The sequence below is a fragment of the Coregonus clupeaformis genome, chromosome 33 (assembly GCF_020615455.1).
Source record: "Coregonus clupeaformis isolate EN_2021a chromosome 33, ASM2061545v1, whole genome shotgun sequence".
Classification (NCBI taxonomy): domain Eukaryota; kingdom Metazoa; phylum Chordata; class Actinopteri; order Salmoniformes; family Salmonidae; genus Coregonus; species Coregonus clupeaformis.
This window is the reverse complement of record NC_059224.1, coordinates 29,624,619-29,648,682: the sequence shown is the minus strand read 5'-3', so window position 1 is coordinate 29,648,682 and position 24,064 is coordinate 29,624,619. Positions and strand designations below refer to the sequence as shown.

Here is a 24,064-nt window from a genome sequence, read left to right as displayed (position 1 = left end):
ATGGCTTTTGAATATAAATTGCTTTTGTAGTATTTCTGGTTGCTTTTCAAATTCAAAAGTAAACAATATTGGGCCTCCCGAGTGGCGCAGCGGTCTAAGGCATCACTACAGACCCGGGTTTGATCACAGGCTGTGTTACAGCCGGACGTGACCGGGAGACCCATGAGGCAGCGCACAATTGTCCCAGCATGGGACAAGACTAACTACCAACTGGATATCACGAAATTGGGGAGAAAAAGAGGCACAAAATATATACAGCTGTGGAAAAAATTAAGAGACCACTGCAAATGTTTCTTAAATCAGCATCTCTACATGTATGACAGCCATTCCATTCCAGTGTCTGTTGAATTCCAACACAGGCACACCTCATTCTACTGACTTAGGTACTGATTAGGTGATCACATGAACCAAATCTTATTTAACGAGGAAAAGTATAAAAACCACTGCTGTGGTCATCACTATCCTCTTGCAATAGGACCAGCTGGATGGCAAAAACAGTGCTAATAGTACCTCAAAAGTAATATTAATAAAAAAAGAACTATTGACCATGCCAAAAGAGTTGAAAAGGAAAGTTTTGAGTGAGGAAAAGAAGGTTTCAATTCTGGCTTTACTAGCAGAGGGATACAGTGAGCGGCAGGTTGCTTCCATCCTTAAAATTTCAAAAGACAGCGGTTCATAAGAACAAGGTCAAACAGTAGACATTGGGGACAACAAAGCTACAGACCGGCAGAGGGCGAAAAACGACTCTACTGACCGGGATGACCGCCAACTCATTCGAATGTCACTCAACAACTGTAGGATGACATCAAGTGACCTACAAAAAGAATGGCAAACGGCAGCTGGGGTGAAGTGCACGGCGAGGACGGTTCGAAACAGGCTCCTAGGGGCAGGGCTGAAGTCGTGCAAAGCTAGAAAAAAGCCCTTTATCAATGAGAAGCAAAGAAGAGCCAGGCTGAGGTTTGCAAAAGACCATAAGGATTGGACCGTAGAGGACTGGAGTAAGGTCATCTTCTCTGATGAGTCCAATTATCAGCTTTGCCCAACACCTGGTCGTCTAATGGTTAGACGGAGACCTGGAGAGGCCTACAAGCCACAGTGTCTCGCACCCACTGTGAAATTTGGAGGATCGGTGATGATCTGGGGGTGCTTCAGCAAGGCTGGAATCGGGCAGATTTGTCTTTGTGAAGGACGCATTAATCAAGCCACGTACAAGGTTGTCCTGGAAGAAAACTTGCTTCCTTTTGCTCTGACATTGTTCCCCAACTCTGAGGATTGGTTTTTCCAGCAGGACAATGCACCATGCCACACAGCCAGGTCAATCAAGGTGTGGATGGAGGACCACCAGATCAAGACCCTGTCATGGCCAGCCCAATCTCCAGACCTGAACCCCATTGAAAACTTCTGGAATGTGATCAAGAGGAAGATGGATGGTCACAAGCCATCAAACAAAGCCGAGCTGCTTGAATTTTTGCGCCAGGAGTGGCATAAAGTCACCCAACATCAATGTGAAAGACTGGTGGAGAGCATGCCAAGACGCATGAAAGCTGTGATTGAAAATCAGGGTTATTCCACCAAATATTGATTTCTGAACTCTTCCTAAGTTAAAACATTAGTATTGTGTTGTTTAAAAATGAACATGAACTTATTTTCTTTGCATTATTCGAGGTCTGACAACACTGCATCTTTTTTGTTATTTTGACCAGTTGTCATTTTCTGCAAATACATTCTCTAAATGACAATATTTTTATTTGGAATTTGGGAGAAATGTTGTCAGTAGTTTATAGAATAAAACAAAAATGTTATTTTTACCCAAACACATACCTATAAATAGTAAAACCAGAGAAACTGATAATTTTGCAGTGGTCTCTTAAGTTTTTCCGCAGCTGTATATATATATATTTTTTTAAAGAAATGTTTACAATATTTCATAATCTGTGAAATCTGAGATACTATTCAGGTAGAACATGCATATAAATGTTATTGGACCAATGAAAATGTAGGCATATATGCACCAATTCCTGAAATTAGAATCCCCATGCTCATTCCAATTTAAGGGCACATTACTCATCTTAAACAGTAGCATCACATAATGTCAGAGAGCTGTAGCCAGCCCAGTAGATAGTGACTGTACTTCTCTGAGTCTCATCATAAGGCCTTTCCATCTGCTTCATGGTAATGTAATCCCAGCAGGCCAGGGCTCTGCTGTCATTTCACATGACAGTCTGGCGGAAGCACAGGAGCACAAGGGCACTTTGGGCTTGAAGTCCAGCGAGGCCTGAACACACAGTGTTATAGGGGGAGATATTCCCAGGCTAGATGAGAAGGCCTGCTAAGCTAAGCCTGAGCTGGGAGGCAGCAGGACTATCCCTCTGTGATTGAACACAGGGTAGGAGTGGAGCAGACAGTCTTAACTAAACCCCATCTGATATAAGTCAGACGTGAGCAGCTTGGGCTGGTAGGGGCCTGAGCTGAGGGAGGGGGCAAGATGGTGGGGATGGAGGGGATGGAGGGAGAAGGGGTAAGGAGTGAGAGAGAGGAGGCTAGAGGGGCTATTTCCCAATTATGTCTCCTTCCTCCCAAAGTGTGCACTTGTTCACTTCCCTTCAGTCATTTGAAAGTAAATGGCCTTTTATCAATTAGATTTGCTCACCTCCTACATCCTCTCTCCTCCATCCCCTCCTTTTGAAAAAGGTCAGTTAATCGAGAAGAGTCGGAGAGGAGAGTGAACGTGGATGGAAATGCGCTTGCTTGAATTGAGATGGTCCTTCTCCACTAGCGCATCATTAGGAAAATGACATTTACAGGGCTGGATCCCAAAATAAATGTGTAAAGTGATCAAAACAAATTAAGTTACAGTTGAAGTCGGAAGTTTACATACACCTTAGCCAGACATTTAAACTCAGTTTTTCACAATTCCTGACATTTAATCCTAGTAACAATTCCCTGTCTTAGGTCAGTTTATTTTAAGAATGTGAAATGTCAGAATAATAGTAGAGAGAATGCTTTATTTCAGCTTTTATTTCTTTCATCACATTCCCAGTGGGTCAGAAGTTTACATAAACTCAATTAGTATTTGGTAGCATTGCCTTTAAATTGTTTAACTTGGGTCAAACGTTTCGGGTAGCCTTCCACAAGCTTCCCACAATAAGTTGGATGAATTTTGGCCCATTCCTCATGACAGAGCTGGTGTAACTGAGTCAGGTTTGTAGGCCTCCTTGCTCGCACACGCTTTTTCTATAGCATTGAGGTCAGGGCTTTGTGATGGCCACTCCAATACCTTGACTTTGTTGTCCTTAAGCCATTTTGCCACAACTTTGGAAGTATGCTTGGGGTCATTGTCCATTTGGAAGACCCATTTGCAAACAAGCTTTAACTTCCTGACTGATGTCTTGAGATGTTTCTTCAATATATCCACATAATTTTCCTTCCTCATGATGCCATCTATTTTGTGAAGTGCACCAGTCCCTCCTGCAGCAAAGCACCCCCACAGCATGATGCTGCCACCCCCCTGCTTCACGGTTGGGATGGTGTTCTTCGGCTTGCAAGCATCCCACTTTTTCCTCCAAACATAACAATGGTCATTATGGCCAAACAGTTCTATTTTTGTTTCATCAGACCAGAGGAAATATCTCCAAAAAGTACGATCTTTGACCCCATGTGCAGTTGCAAACCGTAGTCTGGCTTTTTTATGGCGGTTTTGGAGCAGTGGCTTCTTCCTTGCTGAGCGGCCTTTCAGGTTATGTCGATATAGGACTCGTTTTACTGTGGATATACAGTGGGGAGAACAAGTATTTGATACACTGCCGATTTTGCAGGTTTTCCTACTTACAAAGCATGTAGAGGTCTGTTATTTTTATCATAGGTACACTTCAACTGTGAGAGACGGAATCGAAAACAAAAATCCAGAAAATCACATTGTATGATTTTTAAGTAATTAATTTGCATTTTATTGCATGACATAAGTATTTGATCAACTACCAACCAGTAAGAATTCCGGCTCTCACAGACCTGTTAGTTTTTCTTTAAGAAGCCCTCCTGTTCTCCATTCATTACCTGTATTAACTGCACCTGTTTGAACTCGTTACCTGTATAAAAGACACTTGTCCACACACTCAATCAAACAGACTCCAACCTCTCCACAATGGCCAAGACCAGAGAGCTGTGTAAGGACATCAGGGATAAAATTGTAGACCTGCACAAGGCTGGGATGGGCTACAGGACAATAGGCAAGCAGCTTGGCGAGAAGGCAACAACTGTTGGCGCAATTATTAGAAAATGGAAGAAGTTCAAGATGACGGTCAATCATCCTTGGTCTGGGGCTCCATGCAAGATCTCACCTCGTGGGGCATCAATGATCATGAGGAAGGTGAGGGATCAGCCCAGAACTACACGGCAGGACCTGGTCAATGACCTGAAGAGAGCCGTCATGGATTAAAATCCTGCAGCACACGCAAGGTCCCCCTGCTCAAGCCAGCGCATTTCCAGGCCCATCTGAAGTTTTCCAATGACCATCTGGATGATCCAGAGGAGGAATGGGAGAAGGTCATGTGGTCTGATGAGACACACATAGAATAGAAGGATGAGTACAACCCCAAGAACACCATCCCAACCGTGAAGCATGGAGGTGGAAACATCATTCTTTGTGGATGCTTTTCTGCAAAGGGGACAGGACGACTGCACCGTATTGAGGGGAGGATGGATGGGGCGATGTATCGCGAAATCTTGGCCAAGAACCTCCTTCCCTCAGTAAGAGCATTGAAGATGGGTCGTGGCTGGGTCTTCCAGCATGACAACGACCCGAAACACAAAGCCAGGGCAACTAAGGAGTGGCTCTGTAAGAAGCATCTCAAGGTCCTGGAGTGGCCTAGCCAGTCTCCAGACCTGAACCCAATAGAAAATCTTTGGAGGGGAGCTGAAAGTCCGTATTGCCCAGTGACAGCCCCGAAACCTGAAGGATCTGGAGAAGGTCTGCATGGAGGAGTGGGCCAAAATCCCTGCTGCAGTGTGTGCAAACCTGGTCAAGACCTACAGGAAACGTATGATCGCTGTAATTGCAAACAAAGGTTTCTGTACCAAATATTAAGTTCTGCTTTTCTGATGTATCAAATACTTATGTCATGCAATAAAATGCAAATTAATTACTTAAAAATCATACAATGTGATTTTCTGGATTTTTGTTTTAGATTCCGTCTCTCACAGTTGAAGTGTACCTATGATAAAAATTACAGACCTCTACATGCTTTGTAAGTAGGAAAACCTGCAAAATTGGCAGTGTATAAAATACTTGTTCTCCCCACTGTAGATACTATTGTACCTGTTTCTTCCAGCATCTTCACAAGGTCCTTTGCTGCTGTTCTGGGATTGATTTGCACTTTTCGCACCAAAGTACGCATCTCCTTCCTGAGCGGTATGATGGCTGCGTGGTCCCATGGTGTTTATACTTGCGTACTATTGTTTGTACAGATGAACGTGGTACCTTCAGGCATTTGGAAATTGCTCCCAAGGATGAACCAGACTTGTGGAGGTCTACAATGTTTTTTCTGATGGCTTTTGATTTTCCCATGATGTCAAGCAAAGAGGCACTGAGTCTGAAGGTAGGCCTTGAAATACATCCACAGGTACACCTCCAATTGACTAAAATGATGTCAATTAGCCTATCAGAAGCTTCTAAAGCCACAACATTATTTTCTGGAATTTTCCAAGCTGTTTAAAAGGCACAGTCAACTTAGTGTATGTAAACTTCTGACCCACTGGAATTGTGATAGTGAATTATAAGTGAAATAAACTGTCTGTAAACAATTGATGGAAAAATGACTTTTATCATGCACAAAGTAGATGTCCTAACCGACTTGCCAAAACTATAGTTTGTTAACAAGAAATTTGTGGAGTGGTTGAAAAATAAGTGTATGTAAACTTCCGACTTCAACTGTAGATGTTCAAGATATTTTGATAAACCAATAAGTAGCATATTGTTTTTAAACGTGGGCATGTTTTTCTCCTCTGACAAAACAATAGCTGATTCAAAGGGGGTGTGGCAGATTTCAAAACTCTTCCGTGGTAGGATACACAAGTATCCTCGATGAAAGATGGCTATCGAAGAGGGGAGGACACTCTTCCGTTTGCCTACCAAGCAATTGACACACTCCTCAACCACTTATCGGTTTCCTGGTCACGGAGGATAGAGGACAGAGGACAGAGGAAGGAGGATGGTCTTTTGCCCAAACGAGAAAACCCCATTGACTGATATAAGAAATATGGTGGAAACTGCCACTACCCCATGTCTCCACCAATCCAATGCTTTTAGATTTGTGGGAAGTAGTGAATGAGTGTAGACTTCAGAAGAAAGGAGGTATTATTGGGACGTACCCCATGACTGGAGGGCCTTACTTGGTGAGGAGAGTTAGGAGCAGAGCTACTGGTGGACCAGGACTAGAGGGCTGGAGAACAGCTAATCAGGGGGCAGCTGGTGGACCAGGACTAGAGGGCTGGAGAACAGCTAATCAGGGGGCAGCTGGTGGACCAGGACTAGAGGGCTGGAGAACAGCTAATCAGGGGGCAGCTGGTGGACCAGGACTAGAGGGCTGGAGAACAGCTAATCAGGGGGCAGCTGGTGGACCAGGACTAGAGGGCTGGAGAACAGCTAATCAGGGGGCAGCTGGTGGACCAGGACTAGAGGGCTGGAGAACAGCTAATCAGGGGGCTACTGTTGGGTCTTACTTGGGAATAAGGGAGAGCTGTCCGATGCTGGAGTGGTGCCACACGGCGTGGGCCAGGGCCAGCACGTAGCTGCAGTACATCTCGGAGTAGGACTGGTGGCAGGCGGTGAAGTCCAGCAGCGCGAAGGGGTACCCCACCCACTCAGTCTCTGTGGTGAGGCACGGACTGCCCAGCACACTCACAATACGGTCCTGCAGGACCACCCAGTAAGGCTCCTAGAGAGACGAAAGAGACACGCAGACACAGACAGACACGCATACCGTTTAGCTCACGTTTCAGACCTTAGAGAGGCTTCCAGACAGTTCTCTGGAGTCTGGAGGACAGCTGAAGGATGTAGATGTTTATTTGGGTAAAGCTGTCACTACTGTCTGGCTGCACAGAATTACACTGTGAGCAGTAAGACCAACAATTTATGGACTTTGTTTTTCATGGATAGTGGAAACTTTGCTGTGGGCCGTAGACTACAGATTCCTGGCGCAATATGTTGCTGATATGTAACAAAGCCTTTGTGCTAGTGTGTGTGTGTGAACAGAGCTGAGTCTTACAGGCAAGGCAGTGATCACCAGGCCGATAGCGTTCATCCAGGCTGTGATGTTCTCCCGAGGCACCAGCGGTTGGCTGTGAGGGAGGTCACATGACATGACATGACATCAAGAGGCCAATCAATCACAACACCATACAGATACAGACACTGTCATCTAGAGGGGCACACAGGTCTAACTGAGCTCTGCAGAAAGCTAACACACTGCAGTGATTCAGCACCACTTTAAGATTACTCATCCTCCATTCCTCACACAATAACATCTGCATAATGAGGGAACATTTACACACGCATCAAGAGAGCAGTGCAATCAACATACAAGACTGTGGTTGTTTATATAGCCTAGAGACCGTTCAATCTCCCCTCTAATTGGCTGCTTACTGGCCCCTGTTTGATCTATGACCCCATTCTGACCTCTTGAGGACGACGCTGAGCAGGGCGTTGCCCACCTCCTTGCCGGGCACTGCTAGGGCCATCAGCTCTACACAGGTGACGTGGAGAGCATGGGCGGCCGGGTTGGGGAACTCGTTGAATCTCCAGTCACAGTTGGGGAACGGCCCGGGGGACTTGCCAGCCATCGGTGAGACAGCAGGTCAAGGATGATACTGAAGATACTCATCATTGGGAGAGCACTCCATCTACACAACAGTGTGTGAATACACCATAGACTGTTATTCTAGGAAATAATTTCTAGCAATCTAGCACATCAACTATTCCCTCACAGATGTTATAAGACTACTTTTCATCAGTCTGAACATCCCAACAGGACAGAGACATAGAAAACTGTCTGATAATGATTTGGACAGGTCAAATGTGCTCCGGCATAAACAACAAGAAAGGATATTGTCGACGAGGCGTCCGATGAGCTTGCAGTAGTAGGTGTCATCGGGGATCCAGATGTTGTCTTCACGGGGGTTCATGCCACACTTGATGTAGGTCTCACTCAGGCACCAGCCTGGCGCCCGGTTGTCCTTCAGAGAGCTCATGATGGCGTGCACCAGCTTCCTCTTCAGGTTGGTGCGTTCACGCAGGTGACGCTCGTAGTAGTGGAGCGTGTTGTACAGGTAGGTCACCGGACGGTCTGGAGACGACACAGAGAAACACACACTTCAGTTAGTTCAATTAGACCCACCATCTGAACGGACCTCATCACATCACATCATTCCAAATGTACAAGCATAACATTGATTAATAAAGGGGTTTTCTATCAGTGCTCTTTCGAGATGTTAGTATACCCCCCAGGCTGTATATACAATCAAAGCAACAGACCAGAACTATTCCCCATGTTCTTCTACCCTCCCCTCACCGTGGAACTTGTAGAGTCCTCCCAGGTGGTCCAGTAAGGTCTCCAGGGACTTGGAGACGGGCAGCAGCTCCAGGAAGCGATGGATGACAATGTCAAAGACGGGCAGGAAGCGCAGGCACACGTTACCAAAGTAGATGGGCAGGTAGTGGGACTGCTGCTGCATGGGTGGGTTCACCTGCTCTGCCAAGCCCTCAAAGTACAGCTTCTCCGGGTATTTCTGTTATCATAGGGAAGAAAACAACAGTCCAAGTCAAATGGAACTGTATCACCTTTAAGCTTTATTAAAAGAGCAAGCTTGGGAGCAGTGAAACAGTGAGTGGAGGTTATTCAGTCACCACAGTAGAACAGATGGAGACTTAACCCAGCTAACTCCACAGAAGGCTCAGTTGAAATCCCAGCCCAGCCAATGTAAATGTCACATTTAAAAACAGGGCCAAATGTCAACAGGCAACGGTGCAGGCTGAACTATAGTGGCCGCCCGTTGACATTTACGTTCGTATCGCCTTGAACCCCTCTCTGTGCTCAGTGGTTCTTTTCAGACTGTCTTTCAGGCAGCGTTGCTCTTTTCATGCTGGAGCTGTCAGTCAGACCTCCAGGGTTGGGGCCAGTACGGTACCTTGTGGTAGGCCATGTGCTTGGTGTGCCAGTCGCTCTGCAGCCAGTGCTCGGGGGCGTTCTCCTTGACGAAGTCGGAGACACGGTTGCGGAAGTCGTTGGGCTTGAGGAGGAGGAGCTGGATGATGAAGTAGCAGACCTGGGCCTCATTACCCTCGTGACTCCTCATGGCCTGGAGAGGAGAAGGGGGAGGAGAGGGAGATAAGATAAGAGCGAGGGAAGTGATTGGGAAGAGGTTAGTAGGGAATTAAACATTGTTATATCACAACTGAACCAGATTTATATTGAACAATGAGATATTAATGTACATCATCTGAAAACGTAATTATTAATGTGACTGAAGCTTTCAAATACTTAATTTGAGGAAAACCATATGACTGGCCCATAGTTTCAAATGCATTGTCTCATCCTTACCAGACACAGGATGAGTCTGTCCAGCGTGACAATGTTGTACTTCCACACCATGTCGTTGAGGATCTCGATACACTTGTTGAGCTGCTGGCCACCGGCCGACGTGGAGAACTCATAGACCAGGAAGTCTGCAAACGTCCTGACATGGGCCACCAGCGCCCGCGCCCCGATCCTCTCCAGAACCCTGGGGCAAGACAGGACACACGGCTGGTCAGGAGGACGGCCTCGTCTCACAACACACAGACAGACAGACACATGCACAGTCACACGTCAAATTAACATAATGTACAGTACCATTGCTTGTTTACCATGAGTCATCATTACTAGTTAGTATTCATTCCTCTGAATTCAAAAGGCCATCTGTCAATAACACAATTACTTCATGATTCAACGCAAAGCTGTTATCTCAAACACCATCAGCACTCTTACAGCAATCATCAACACAAACAACCACCAAACAGCTTTCTGACACCATCTGCTTCTAGTGCGTGTGTGAGTGTGTGTGTCGGTGTGTTATTATTATTATTATTATAACAGCATTCAGATGCTGAGAGCCAAACCTAGGGCCCCCAGCAGCCCCTTCCCATTGGTAGTGCCCCTTGGGGTGGCCTTCCTACCACCCCACCTGGCCCTACATTTTTTACATTTAAGTCATTTAGCAGACGCTCTTATCCAGAGCGACTTACAGTGCATACATTAATATATATATATATTTTTTTTCATACCCCCTGTGGGAATCGAACCCACAACCCTGGCGTTGCAAACACCATGCTCTACCAACTGAGCTACATCCCTGCCGGCCATTCCCTCCCCTACCCTGGGCCAATTGCGCGCCGCCCCACGGGTCTACCACAACCACAACCACCACTGACATCTCCCAATCCCCCAGGCTCCAGCTTCCTAGCAGACAGGCCCTATTTAGAGGACAGGAAGAGAGCAGTTTTACTGTACCAGCTCAGTTGTATTAACAGGCTGTCATTACCAGCAGCCAGTCACCGCAAAAGCGGGAGCACTATCCCATCAAAGTCCTTAGTCACGTCTTAAAAGCCCTGTTGCAAAATACCTTTCACTGGCGGTAAATCATATTACAAATGGTGGCGTGCGGTGCATGACTGCCTACTCGAGGAAAGCCATCACTCTCGACTGGGTAGTGACGTAAAGAGCCCAGGCAGGTTTACAGTAGAGAACGCTATTCTCATTCCTCACACTTAAACTCTGTGTGGGACAGAGGGAGAGGCCACAGATTCTTTCCTACAGACGAGAGATGGAGAGAGAAAGAGGGAGAGTTGGAAAGAAAATGCCAGGGAGGGATAGAGATAGAGAGAGAGGGATAGAAGGTGCTTGGGAGGGAGTCATTGGAGTGTTTAAGAACTTTTGCAGAAACTCTCTCCGGAAGGGTTATGCAAACAACAGGCCTTCACAGCCAATTCACTCCTCCTGCCTGGTGATAAGCAGAAAAGCTCTGCTCTCCAATCCCCTCAAACACCTGGCCTGCAGAGAAAGCAGACAGCACATAGCCTCTATGGAACAGTAGCACTCATCACATGCCAGAAATCTGGCTCCAGGGATTGGTTGTGATGCTGTGCTGATTTCCACACTGTAAGATGGAATCAGCAACAGCACTTTAGCAGGACGGCACTGACTACAGGTTGTCAGGCAGTCGCCATGACTTCTGCTTCAGAAAGTACTTTAAAACTGCCTTGCTAGTACAGACTGTGTCTTGGGAAAAAAGCTCAGAGAAATAAATTAAAAACAAGATGATAGCGGCAGCGGAGCTGTATTGGTGCTGTCAGAGCGTGTCGAGGTTATTATCTCCCAGAGCTCGTGATTAGAATGACAAGTGTGATGTTGAGGAGAGGTAGGTCTGTGTGTGTGGTCAGGCTTTTCCATCCACAAAACCGTCCTTTGTCTGGAGAGGGAGCAGCTGCACCACAGGGAAGCCATGCCCTCTTTTTCCCACTCACTTAACATTCACAGAACTCAGCCAATCAGAATGTTGACCTTATTAAAATGGTCCCAGGTTACCTTATACTATTTATTAATGACCATACATCAGCAGGACAATGAGAACAAATCTACAGTATATGGTCCTGCTACCGTTAAATATGAATTGATGTGAAGAGATGTTGAACCTGAAACGTTGATTAATGTGTACTGTCTCTGTCAAACACATTTAATAAACGCACAAATAAAATGGTTAAGTGTTGTGCAACCAGTGTGTGATCATGTGTAAAATAGAATAGAAAAGAAGTGAATACTTTGTGGTGTACCTGAAGCCGATCTGGTTGATGTGGTCAGTCTCCAGCAGCATCTTCCAAAGCAGACACAGGAAGAGGGGCGGCGATCCCTGCATGGAGAAGTGGGTGATGATGTCGTTCTCATTGGTCATGCTCTTCCACTTCCTGTATTCCTCCTCCACGTTCTTCTTCAGGTTGAAGCGGCTCTCCTGGGGAACGTTGTTCTGCTTGAAGAACGCCTGGGGGAACACGCACACAGATATGTGTTTTTCTTAATTCTCTATGGCTGCCCCCGTAGACATAAACCCTAATCCCAGTTAGTGACTATCTCTCTGTACCTGAAGAGGAGCAGGGAAGCAGCTAAGGGTGTGAGAGGCCCAGTTATGAGGAGTAAAGTTCATGATGGTCTGCAGGATGTCCTTACACCACGTACCCTGGATGGAGTCAGAGCCTGTGAAGAAATCTGGACCAGAGAAAGCAGTGGAAGGAAAATTAGTCTTGGGTTAGGATAACGTTTTGTTAATGCTAACCTACTAGTCAGCATTACACTGACCTATAATGAGTTTCACAACCATTATCAGACACGTGTTAAATGTTGAAGTAACATTACATATTCACTACCGGTCAAAAGTTTTTGAACACCTACTCATTCAAGGGTTTTTCTTTATTTTTACTATTTTCTACATTGTAGAATAACAGTGAAGATATCAAAGCTATGAAATAACACATATGGAATCATGTAGTAACCAAAAAAGTGTTAAACATATTTTATATTTTTCAAAGTAGCCACCCTTTGCCTTGATGACAGACAGCTTTGCACACTCTTGGCATTCTCTCAACCAGCTTCACCTGGAATGCTTTTCCAACAGTCTTGAAGGAGATCCCACATATGCTGAGCACTTGTTGGCTGCTTTTCCTTCACTCTGCCTTCACAAAGACATGATGGTTTTTGCAACTGCACTTGAAGAAACTTTCAAAGTTCTTGACATTTTCCGTATTGACTGACCTTCATGTCTTAAAGTAATGATGGACTGTCGTTTCTCTTTGCTTATTTGAGCTGTTCTTGCCATAATATGGACTTGGTCTTTTACCAAATAGGGCTATCTTCTGTATACCCCCCACCTTGTCACAACACAACTGATTGGCTGAAACGCATTAAGAAGGAAAGAAATTCCACAAATGAACTTTTAAGAAGGCACACCTGTTAATTTAAAAGCATTCCAGGTGACTACCTCATGAAGCTGGTTGAGAGAATGCCAAGAGTGTACAAAGCTGTCATCAAGGCAAAGGGTGGTTATTTGAAGAATCTCAAATATAAAATATATTTTGATTTGTTTAACACTTTCTTGGTTACTACATGATTCCATATGTGTTATTTCATAGTTTTGATGTCTTCACTATTATTCTACAATGTAGAAAATAGTAAAAATAAAGAAAAACCCTTGAATGAGCAGGTGTTCTAAAACTTTTGACCAGTAGTGTAGGTTAGATAGATGCAGACCTGTGACGTGGGTGGCTCTGGCCAGAGTGAGGATGAGGGCACGATTGAGCTCCTCAGATTCAGCAGACAGCACCGTTTTGGGGTCACTGAGGAAGCGGGTAAACTGAGGCTGAACCTCGGAACTCCCCAACGCTGTGATCAACCTTAACGCTGTGCTCTCAACACTGAGGACACAGAAACAGGAAGACAAAAAGGTTACTTTTATATGACAGTAAAAGCTAGTGTTTATGTACAGAGTTGCGTCTTTGCAAAGCGCTGACCCATTTCTATGTTTATATGGAACGTTCTTATTGAATTGACAATGAATTACTTCCGCTCAATAGCACATCATTCCTCTTTACATTTTAAGACACTGTTGTATAACACCTTGGCTTGCACTGGCTTGACCCCAGAGTATAGACTAGTACTAAATCCTTTCTGGTCTTATGTTTCTGTCAGAGTCAGCATGATTGTAATAAGCCCTGCCTGCCTACGCAGGAGCTCAAGGACCTGTAACCCCTGTGGTGCTGACCACGTACAGTGAGGGAAAAAAGTATTTGATCCCCTGCTGATTTTGTACGTTTGCCCACTGACAAAGAAATGATCAGTCTATAATTTTAATGGTAGGTTTATTTGAAGAGTGAGAGACAGAATAACAACAACAAAATCCAGAAAAACGCATGTCAAAAATGTTATAAATTGATTTGCATTTTAATGAGGGAAATAAGTATTTGACCCCTCTGCAAAACATGACTTAGTACTTGGTGGCAAAACCCTTGTTGGCAATCACAGAGGTCAGACGTTTCTTGTAGTTGGCCACCAGGTTTGCACACATCTCAGGAGGGATTTTGTCCCACTCCTCTTTGCAGATCTTCTCCAAGTCATTAAGGTTTCGAGCCTGATGTTTGGCAACTCGAACCTTCCGCTCCCTCCACAGATTTTCTATGGGATTAAGGTCTGGAGACTGGCTAGGCCACTCCTTAATGTGCTTCTTCTTGAGCCACTCCTTTGTTGCCTTGGCCGTGTGTTTTGGGTCATTGTCATGCTGGAATACCCATCCACGACCCATTTTCAATGCCCTGGCTGAGGGAAGGAGGTTCTCACCTAAGATTCGACGGTACATGGCCCCGTCCATCGTCCCTTTGATGCGGTGAAGTTGTCCTGTCCCCTTAACAGAAAAACACCCCCAAAGCATAATGTTTCCACCTCAACGTTTGACGGTGGGGATGGTGTTCTTGGGGTCATAGGCAGCATTCCTCCTCCTCCAAACACGGCGAGTTGAGTTGATGCCAAAGAGCTCGATTTTGGTCTCATCTGACCACAACACTTTCACCCAGTTCTCCTCTGAATCATTCAGATGTTCATTGGCAAACTTCAGACGGGCCTGTATGTGCTTTCTTGAGCAGGGGGACCTTGCGGGCGCTGCAGGATTTCAGTCCTTCACGGCGTAGCGTGTTACCAATTGTTTTCTTGGTGACTATGGACCCAGCTGCCTTGAGATCATTGACAAGATCCTCCCGTGTAGTTCTGGGCTGATTCCTCACCGTTCTCATGTTCATTGCAACTCCACGAGGTGAGATCTTGCATGGAGCCCCAGGCCGAGGGAGATTGACAGTTATTTTGTGTTTCTTCCATTTGCGAATAATCGTACCAACTGTTGTCACCTTCTCACCAAGCTGCTTGGCGATGGTCTTGTAGCCCATTCCAGCCTTGTGTAGGTCTACAATCTTGTCCCGACATCCTTGGAGAGCTCTTTGGTCTTGGCCATGGTGGAGAGTTTGGAATCTGATTGATTGATTGCTTCGTGGACAGGTGTCTTTTATACAGGTAACAAGCTGAGATTAGGAGCACTCCCTTTAAGAGTGTGCTCCTAATCTCAGCTCATTACCTGTATAAAAGACACCTGGGAGCCAGAAATCTTTCTGATTGAGAGGGGGTCAAATACTTATTTCCCTCATTAAAATGCAAATCAATTTATAGCATTTTTGACATGCGTTTTTCTGGATTTTTGTTTTGTTATTCTGTCTCTCACTGTTCAAATAAACCTACCATTAAAATTATAGACTGATCATTTCTTTGTCAGTGGGCAAATGTACAAAATCAGCAGGGGATCAAATACTTTTTTCCCCCCTCACTGTAGGTGAAGCCAGGAGTTTTTACTGGCCAAATTACCTAACCAGGAAATATTCAGGGCCCTAGTTATATTATATAATTACAACTAGGGTGTGAAGTGTTTCCTGGTCAGATCACAAGGTCAGAAAAAATCTCCTTGGCCCAGTTGCATAAAACATCTTAAGTAATTTTCCCTTACCTAAGGGAATTGTTTAAGGGCGTTGCATAGAGCTCCTCAAATATTCCTTTACGTAATGGCATACTTAAGGGGTTTTATGGTAGTTTGAAGGTATGTACTGTAGAAAGAGTATCTGGTTACCATGGAGACTGCCTGATTCACTGACAAAACATATTGTCAAAGAGATCACATTTATTTTGTGAGATAGTAAAATAGAACGTCTACAATCAAAACAGGACAACCAAATTGCTTCAGATGATTATAAACCACGTTTCTTGTAGTTACTTTTTTCTCAACTTGTTTCTATTACTTGCTAACACTTCAAGCTAGCTTACAGACTTTGTAGCCATGGACTGTGCATCTTCCATTGTTTAGCTAAGTAGCTAGCTGGTTGATGTGTTTCTTTTGTAGCCAGGGCAGATGAAAGCAACATTCACCTCCACAAATGCTGTTTACATTTATAGCCATACTGAATGAAGCAGTTAAGGGACCTCAAGGGCACCTTTAACTTTTTCACTTAATTAAAGGGGGGAATTCAACTTTAAAATGTTTTGTGCAACTGACTTATTAAAATTAAGGAAACTTTAAGGGAAAAGATAAGGGGGGAAATTAACTTAAGGTGTTTTATGCAACCGGGCCCTGGCCCTAAAAATGGTGTCTGACTGTGCCTGATCCTGTGGTTACTGACCAGAGGTGCAGCTGGTTCTGGTTGGTCTGGGGCACGGCAGCAAGCGAGTGCAGGTGACTGAGCAGCTGGACGCGGTAGTGGGGCTGGATGTGGTGCATACGGTAGCTGAACATCTCCAGCAGAGTGTGAAGGATGCCCCAGGCGTGGGACTTGAACACATTGGGCAGGAGCTGGCCTGGTAAAACAGAACATCATGTTGTTGTAGTTAGAACATCTGTGATCCATTTGTAATACAGTTAAGCTGGCCATGCTGCCGCTCAGGCCAGGGTCGAACACAGCAGGGAGAAAACATTTGGAAACTGGGAGCTACAAACTGAACTTGTCAAATAAGAACACACATTTTAGTTTTTCCATTGCAAAACATTTTGTTATGGTGTGCCTTTCTGAACATGAACCAGGTCTCTTTTTGAAAAAATGCAGGCAGGGATTGATAAGGTCTATAAGGGGATTCAGAGACTGCAGGACTTACTGATGAATCCTTTGATGCCCAGAGATTCTATCTCCATGTAGACCAGCAGTCTGCTGTAGGTCTCCACCAGGGCTGGGGCCAGGGCGATGCTGGACTTGGCGTGGGCCAACTTGATCACCCGCGTGGCGATGCTATGGATCAGGCTGAACGTACAGGAGAAATGTGAATGAGATTTGACTAATGTATGCAGTTTTCACCTTATTTATTATGCTTTGATCACAAAACTGTCAGAATACTATTTATGCAAGTGTTGGTATTTGCAGAAAATAGCTGAATGTTCGAGGCATTATTGGCTCAGAAATTGCAGATGGCTTTATTGTAAAATGAATTAGCACTGAATCATCTGCAAAGCAGCCAGAGCAGATAAAAAAAAAAAAAAGTAGAACCCACTCATCTGTAAAAATAGCTTTTAGGTTGAAATGGATGGATGCTGTTTAAACTCATCACTATCACCCTCTATCCTTTGGTTGTAAATGGCAACTAACAGCAGGGAGAATACAACAGTGATTAACAGGAGAGGGAGAAGACATCACTCTTCAACGCTCTCATCTGTTCTTTGTAATTTAGCACAGAGCCATTTCATTTCATACACCCTGGGCTACACTAAACCGAGCGAGGGAAAATGCCAACGTGTAAATGTTATGTGTTTAAATTCAAACGAATTATCCAAGCCTTATTGCATTTTAAATAGGGCAGTTTAAATGTGAACAAAATTGCATAATGGCATGTCCTTAAAAAAAAACTTGGCAGGGGTCTAAAATAATGCATTTAAGTAGAGTGCAGGGTGTTTTTTTAGTTAATTAAAAACACCATAGGATGCATCCTCAAGTCTTTCTGTAAGCCTCTCGTAGACAGACTGTTCCATTCTTACTTCAATAACCCCTAGTAAGAGCTAAATGAAGTATTACTTTTGATGTTGCTGTGATATCCTGACAGCACCAACGAAAGGAACAGTAGTAGTGGTTGTAGGGACTATAGAGACATACAGTATCTATCTCTATGGTAAGCATTGCCCACCTCATCTTGGCGTGGACGGTGAGGGAGTCCAGGAGGTTCATGGGTAGTGGTGTGACAGAGCCTGATGCGGTACAGTTGGTGCCAGGCAGGGTGATGCGCATGCTGCCGTTGCCATAGATAGTCTCCACCAGCACGCCCATGGGCAGAGTGAAGCACTCGGAGTTAGTGGAGTAGGCATTACACAGCAGGGCGATCTTGTAGTCTGTCATCCCCAGGGACTTGTTCCTCAGGCTCTGCTGGAGAAACCTAAACACAAAAGGACAGGTAGAATACAATATTACAGGGGATAGGAGGCAATCAGTTTAAATGCAATCGAATCCCAGATTTGAGATGTTGCTTTTATCTCAAACTGACTATCAAGGCATCACAAATCATGCATCTGTGAGTTACAGTGCATTCGGAAAGTATTCAGATCCCTTGACTTTTTCCACATTTTGTTACATTACAGCCTTATTCTAAAATGGATTCAATTGTTTTGTTTTTCTCATCAATTTACACACAATACCCCATTATGACAAAGCAAAAACAGGTTTTTAGAAATGTTTGCAAATGTATAAATAAATAAAAAACTGAAATATCACATTTACGTAAGTATTCAGACCCTTTACTTTGTTGAAGCACCTTTGGCAGCGATTACAGCCTTGAGTTTTCTTGGGCATGACGGTACAAGCTTGGCACACCTGTATGGGAGTTTCTCCCATTCTTCTCTGCAGATCCTCTCAAGCTCTGTCAGGTTGGATGGGGAGCGTCGCTGCACAGCTATTTTCAGGTCTCTCCAGAGATGTTCGATTGGGTTCAAGTCCGGTCTCTGGCTGGGCCACTCAAGGGCATTCAGAGACTTGTCCCGAAGCCATTCCTGCGTTGTCTTGGCTGTGTGCTTAGGGTCGTTGTCCTGTTGGAAGGTGAACCTTCGCCCCAGTCGGAGGTCCTGAGTGCTCTGGAGCAGGTTTTCATCAAGGATCTCTCTGTACTTTGCTCCGTTCATCTTTCCCTCGATCACCTCCCTGACCAAGGCCCTTCTCCCCCGACCGGGCGGCCAGCTTTAGGAAGAGTCTAGGTGGTTCCAAACTTCTTCCATTTAAGAATAATGGAGGCCACTGTGTTCTTGGGGACCTTCAATGCTGCAGACATTTTTTGGTACCCTTCCCCAGATCTGTGCCTCAACACAATCCTGTCTTGGAGCTCTACGGACAATTCCTTCGACCTCATGGCTTGGTTTTTGCTCTGACATGCACTGTCAACTGTGGGACCTTATATAGACAGGCGTGTGTCTTTCCAAGTCATTTCCAATCAATTGAATTTACCACAGGTGGACTCCAATTAGGTTGTAGAAACATCTCAAGGATGATCAATGGAAACAGGATGCACCTGAGCTCAATTTTGAGTCTCATAGCAAAGGGTCTGAATACTTATGTAAATAAGGTATTTGTTTTTTGCAAAACAAATCTAAAAACCTGTTATCGCTTTGTCATTATGGAGTGTATTGTGTGTAGATTGATGAGAAAAAAAGTATAATGTAATCAATTTTAGAATAAGGATGTAACGTAACAAAATGTTACAAAGGTCAAGGGGTCTGAATACTTTCCAAATGCACGGTATACTGCAAGTTGGTGACCACTGACTACTAACACTTTTAGACTGGCTGCCTAAGTGATTCCTTATGAGCTTTCTAGTAGACAACATGACATACAAGAGCTGGTGTTAAGTACCTATTGGTCTCTAAAGGTAGAGCTGCTGTTTTGACATTCTCTCTCTGCGGGACCAGCTGTCAGGACCTCTGAATGCTCGGCTATGAGAGGCCAACTGACATTTACTCCTGAGGTGTTGAACTGATGCACTCGCTATAACCACTGTGGTTATTATTTTACCCAGCTGGTCATCTATGAACGTTTGAACGTCTTTAAGAACAATCTGACCTTAATGGCCATGTACTCTTATAATCTCCACCCGGCACAGCCAGAAGAGGACTGGCCACCCCTCAGAGCCTGGTTCCTCTCTAGGTTTCTTCCTAGGTTCCTGCCTTCCTAGGGAGTTTTTCCTAGCCACTGTGCTTTTGCATCTGCATTGCTTGCTCTTTGAGGTTTTAGGCTGGGTATCTGTATAAACACTTTGTGACAACTGCTAGTGTAAAATGGGCTTTTTAAAATACATTTGATTGATTGATTGATAGAGGAGACAGTCTCTTACTCATGATGCAGCTTGAGGGAGTGGGGGATGGGGATCTGCAGCTTGGAGTTGTCGTTCTGAGCCTTGCGGTTCAGGTGGATCCAGATGCATGTCATGGCGAAGGCGTGGGTCGACTGGGGCTTGCTGATGTCCGGCACCGGGATGCACTGTAGAGAAACACACACATCACAATGTCTCTAGTCATCCCAATAAAACCTTAAATAAATCATCAATTCATATCAATATCTTCTAAATGAAGTAGACACCAAGTAAATGGTTTCATCACCTGACTAGTATAATGTATTATGTCACTAAACATTTCACTCATTCATTCACAATTGGCTGTTTCATCATTGGTCAGAAAGCTAATAAATATGCACTTAGCTCTGGGCTAAGATGGACGAGTCAGCCATGATTGTGTGTTAGTGCAGCATTTGTAAACACATCCAGTATTGCATGCTAATGGTAGATTTGGCTGGAAGTCAATTGGGGGAGATGGAGATGGGGCTGCAGATGCCTTAATTGCGTCCCCTTGGAGACAGCAGCTCCAGATGCAGCTCAGAGTGGAGCCCACTGGCTCCTGCAGCGTTGCTCCGACAGACGGAGGAGCTGAAACAACAGACGTACACACACTGTGGCTACCTCTTTCTCTGGGTAGAGCAGATCGAACAGCTTCATGACAGGGAGAAAGTCAGCCAGGGCGTTCTTCTGGATGCTGCCAGATATGAACTGGAGGAGGACCCACATGAGGTGGTCTCTGCCTTTGATCAGGCCTCGACCAGCCAGCTGAGGAGCAACACACACAAGACACACATTTTAGACATCGTCTGTATAACAGTCTCTCTGTCTCACACACTAATTTCATCCGCTAATGGTAAAAATGAAGCAAGAACAAGAATAGAGCATTAACGATATTAGGACAAATGACTGTGTCCACTTCTATAAAAGTGTCTGTCTGTGTTTCAATCAACACCATCCCACCTTCTGGTGAAGAGAGAGCACCATGTGTGGGAAGCTGGCGAACTGGAAGAGCACAAAGAAAATGAGCTGGCTGGAGAGGTGCTGCCACAGGAGCTGGCTGGTGCCGCCATCGTCAAACTGCTCCTCGGTCTCCGAGCGCTCCATGGCGTACACCACCAGGTCCACCAGCTGGTCCTCGAGCACCGGGCAGCGCTGCTTGTGCTGTGAGGGGGAGAGCCCAGAGAGACGGGTGTCAGAGGTCAGAGAGGGATGTAAAACACAGGAAATGTACCTCATACAGGGAATTCAGCACTGGCCCATACTTCACCAAAACAAGTGAAATCAGCATACAGTGGGATTTTAGTTCCATTCCCTCTTACTCCACCCCAAACACGGTTTCACAGCAACATCAGTCAAGCCACTTCGCACAAACGGGAGTCTCATAAATGTTGGGTACAAACAGAGCTTGTCCCTGGCACACAGATGGTACACACTCACTCAAACACACACACACAAAACAGAGCATGACATGAAGACTACACCACTGCCAAAGAAAGCCCAGATCCCAGAGTAGCTGCACTATATCACCACATTGGTCACTTTTGCTTTCAAATAATTGATCAAGTCATTTCAGTAATCTATCAAATGTAATTTAGCTGTTAAGCCAATATTTGCTCAACAGGTGGTGCTCTGCACATTTACAATCAGTCTTACGCTGAATAAATAATGGCTTGTGGTCAAAAGGTTCACTGAAAAACAAAGCTGATAGACTGAGAACAAGCTTAGATATACCCAGTCTGTTTGTTCTGACACCACAAAGGTATTTTCTCTCTCGGATATACTGCAGCTGCCCCCTGAAAGTGGCATGCAGGTATAGAACACACTGCCATTCATCTCAACACCACACTGTGAGCAGAGGGTAGCATCATCTCCAACGGCTGGGGGGGGGATACAGTGGTACAACACATGCTCTTCTGAGATGGGGGTTTCTTTACTGGATTAAGGCTGGTCTGATGATAGTGTCCAACCAATGGCCTTGGTTTATGGAATCTAAAGAGTTAAAGCAATCTTCGATGGAATTATATATACAGTAGGTTTTTGGGGCCTTTTTGCTGTCTTTTTAGGAATTTTTCTGATAGAGAGCCAGGACCAAAGATAGGTCCAAGTAATCATTATTTTGAAATGTAATAAGGCTACTTTTAGTAAGGCTCAGGACATTGCATTAGGAAAACAATTCAATCAGAAGATTGCTTTCACCATGACTTTTGGCAGACCCAAAGTAATTTGTCAGTCAGCACATGATTCATAGTAGCTTTTGAACCAAATCATCACTGTTGTGGTGGATGTGTCAAAATCCAATAATGTAACCTCAATGGCAAAAGACATATTTGATCATGCTCCTATGTGAACAAAGACATGGCCAATTCCGGACATTCCCGGAATGCATTTAAATCTACTACCTTGCAACAAAATGATAGAAACAATCCAGTGTCAACATTCAAATGGAAAACTCTTGCAGTGCAAACGTCAAGATACACCTGAACCACAGTTGAAAGACAGGACTATACTACATTACGGCATGCAGCAGATCAGGGCTTGAAATTAACGTGTCATTCTAAGGTACGTACACCTCTAGTTTCAAACACAAAATGTCCAATCCTCTTTGCTGATTTGGTAATGTTGCAGCATGTTTGAAATTGTAAATATATAATGATTTATAACATGCTTTTGTTTCATTCAAAAATAATATATGTAGGCTATTAAATTCAAGGACATTGGAATGGGGAAGGAATTAGTGTATTCAATAATATAACACACCAAAGTAGATCCTAATAATATCAAATTTGCACGTGGCAATTGATACAATTGGTTCACATTTCACTACTTTGTATACAAGCATTTTTCCTTGAGATCTCACAAGAGCTTTTACAATGCTGTTCCGCACATTCTTAGAATTGCAAAATGATTTCAACAATATGAATTCATAGTCTATCTAATGCAGGGAGACTAAATGGGCAGTGGAGTTAGCCACCATTAAATTAGAATCTAAGTAAATCACTTAACTAGATTTGCCACAGTGTACAGGCAGTTGAAATAGTGTTTCAATTGTGTCTAGCTATGTATACAGGTGACATTGCACATTTATTTGATTTGAAATTCAAGTAGAATAATCTATGAAAGACAGAGAGGTAAAATAATTGTCAAGTTGCTGTGTTTTTGGATTTGTGTACAGGCTCTTGGGACGCAAGATGAAATTCTGAAACCCAAGACTGAACACAACACATCTATGTTCTTAAAAAACAGCTTTGAGAGATGTCTCGACAGACAGCAACAGCCACAGCATTAAAACTCCAATGAGATGAGACATCTATGGACCACACTACGTGGCCAACAAGGGGAGCTGAACTGCAGACCCTTGCACATCATGTCAATGTGATGCATTGTCATATCAGCTCTTTCACACGCTCTTGGACATCGGTCTTTATCTAAGGTAATTTCAAGCCCTATGTTTTGCTTTATTTCTCGTTTTCTTTGGTGGTCTAGACGTGATCAGTGTGACTAGGAAGCTGCGTCCAGTATCTGGTTAGTCACAATACAACAGGAAGATTGTGAACATACCTGAGCAATGTTCAAGGTCTAGAGCATTGGAGGATGGGCAGGGCAAGACAGGACAGAACAAAAAGAAAGAAAGAAAAAAGGAAAAAACAAAACAGTGACTAGGAGGCCAGCTCCAAGTTCCCCTGTCAGTCAGTAAAGCCTGAGTACTCCTAAGAGACACATCAATTGAACGTGACGGGGCATATTAACTGGTGTATTCCCTTACACCAATACTGGTTGTTGTTGTTGCTTGTCCCTGGGCCAACGGGGCAGAGTCAGACAGAACTTGAAACACAGTTGATTTGAGCTGCCAAGCAGGGCTGGGGGTAAACATAGCGCACTGAAGTGGCAGGGAGTAGATTGGAGGCTGGCCTTATAGAAACAAAGCAATGCAAACCATTGTTGTTTGCCTTCATCTGGATTCTACAGGTAATCAGATGCACTAAATACAGTACAAGACAGCTCACGTGATAGGCTGGTCATCTGGAGCATCCTGGGCTTGTGTACCGTACCTGTGTTATCAAGAGCAAGGGAGGAGGAAGGGGAGAGCTGACAGGGCAGGGCAGGAG

At 44.5% G+C, this 24,064-nt stretch overlaps 1 protein-coding gene across 4 annotated transcripts in view; it reads right to left on the bottom strand.

Annotated features, from left to right (window-relative positions):
* The window catches only part of med23 (mediator complex subunit 23), a 33,540-nt gene that overhangs the window by 6,444 nt on the left and 3,032 nt on the right, over positions 1 to 24,064 (bottom strand). The window contains exons 11-27 of one of the 4 annotated variants that reach the window (XM_041860680.2): positions 23,517 to 23,534; positions 20,919 to 21,119; positions 20,580 to 20,723; positions 19,959 to 20,104; positions 17,772 to 18,017; positions 16,755 to 16,897; positions 16,286 to 16,460; positions 13,329 to 13,492; positions 12,166 to 12,290; positions 11,849 to 12,066; positions 9,594 to 9,774; positions 9,181 to 9,351; positions 8,565 to 8,781; positions 8,103 to 8,339; positions 7,673 to 7,838; positions 7,263 to 7,335; positions 6,718 to 6,932 (exon numbers count right to left, since the gene is read on the bottom strand). In XM_041860680.2, coding sequence (XP_041716614.1) covers positions 6,718 to 6,932; positions 7,263 to 7,335; positions 7,673 to 7,838; positions 8,103 to 8,339; positions 8,565 to 8,781; positions 9,181 to 9,351; positions 9,594 to 9,774; positions 11,849 to 12,066; positions 12,166 to 12,290; positions 13,329 to 13,492; positions 16,286 to 16,460; positions 16,755 to 16,897; positions 17,772 to 18,017; positions 19,959 to 20,104; positions 20,580 to 20,723; positions 20,919 to 21,119; positions 23,517 to 23,534 — 2,840 coding nt within the window. The remainder of the gene's footprint in view (positions 1 to 6,717; positions 6,933 to 7,262; positions 7,336 to 7,672; positions 7,839 to 8,102; positions 8,340 to 8,564; positions 8,782 to 9,180; positions 9,352 to 9,593; positions 9,775 to 11,848; positions 12,067 to 12,165; positions 12,291 to 13,328; positions 13,493 to 16,285; positions 16,461 to 16,754; positions 16,898 to 17,771; positions 18,018 to 19,958; positions 20,105 to 20,579; positions 20,724 to 20,918; positions 21,120 to 23,516; positions 23,535 to 24,064) is intronic. The other 3 variants (XM_041860681.2, XM_041860682.2, XM_041860683.2) reach the window with 3 other exon arrangements.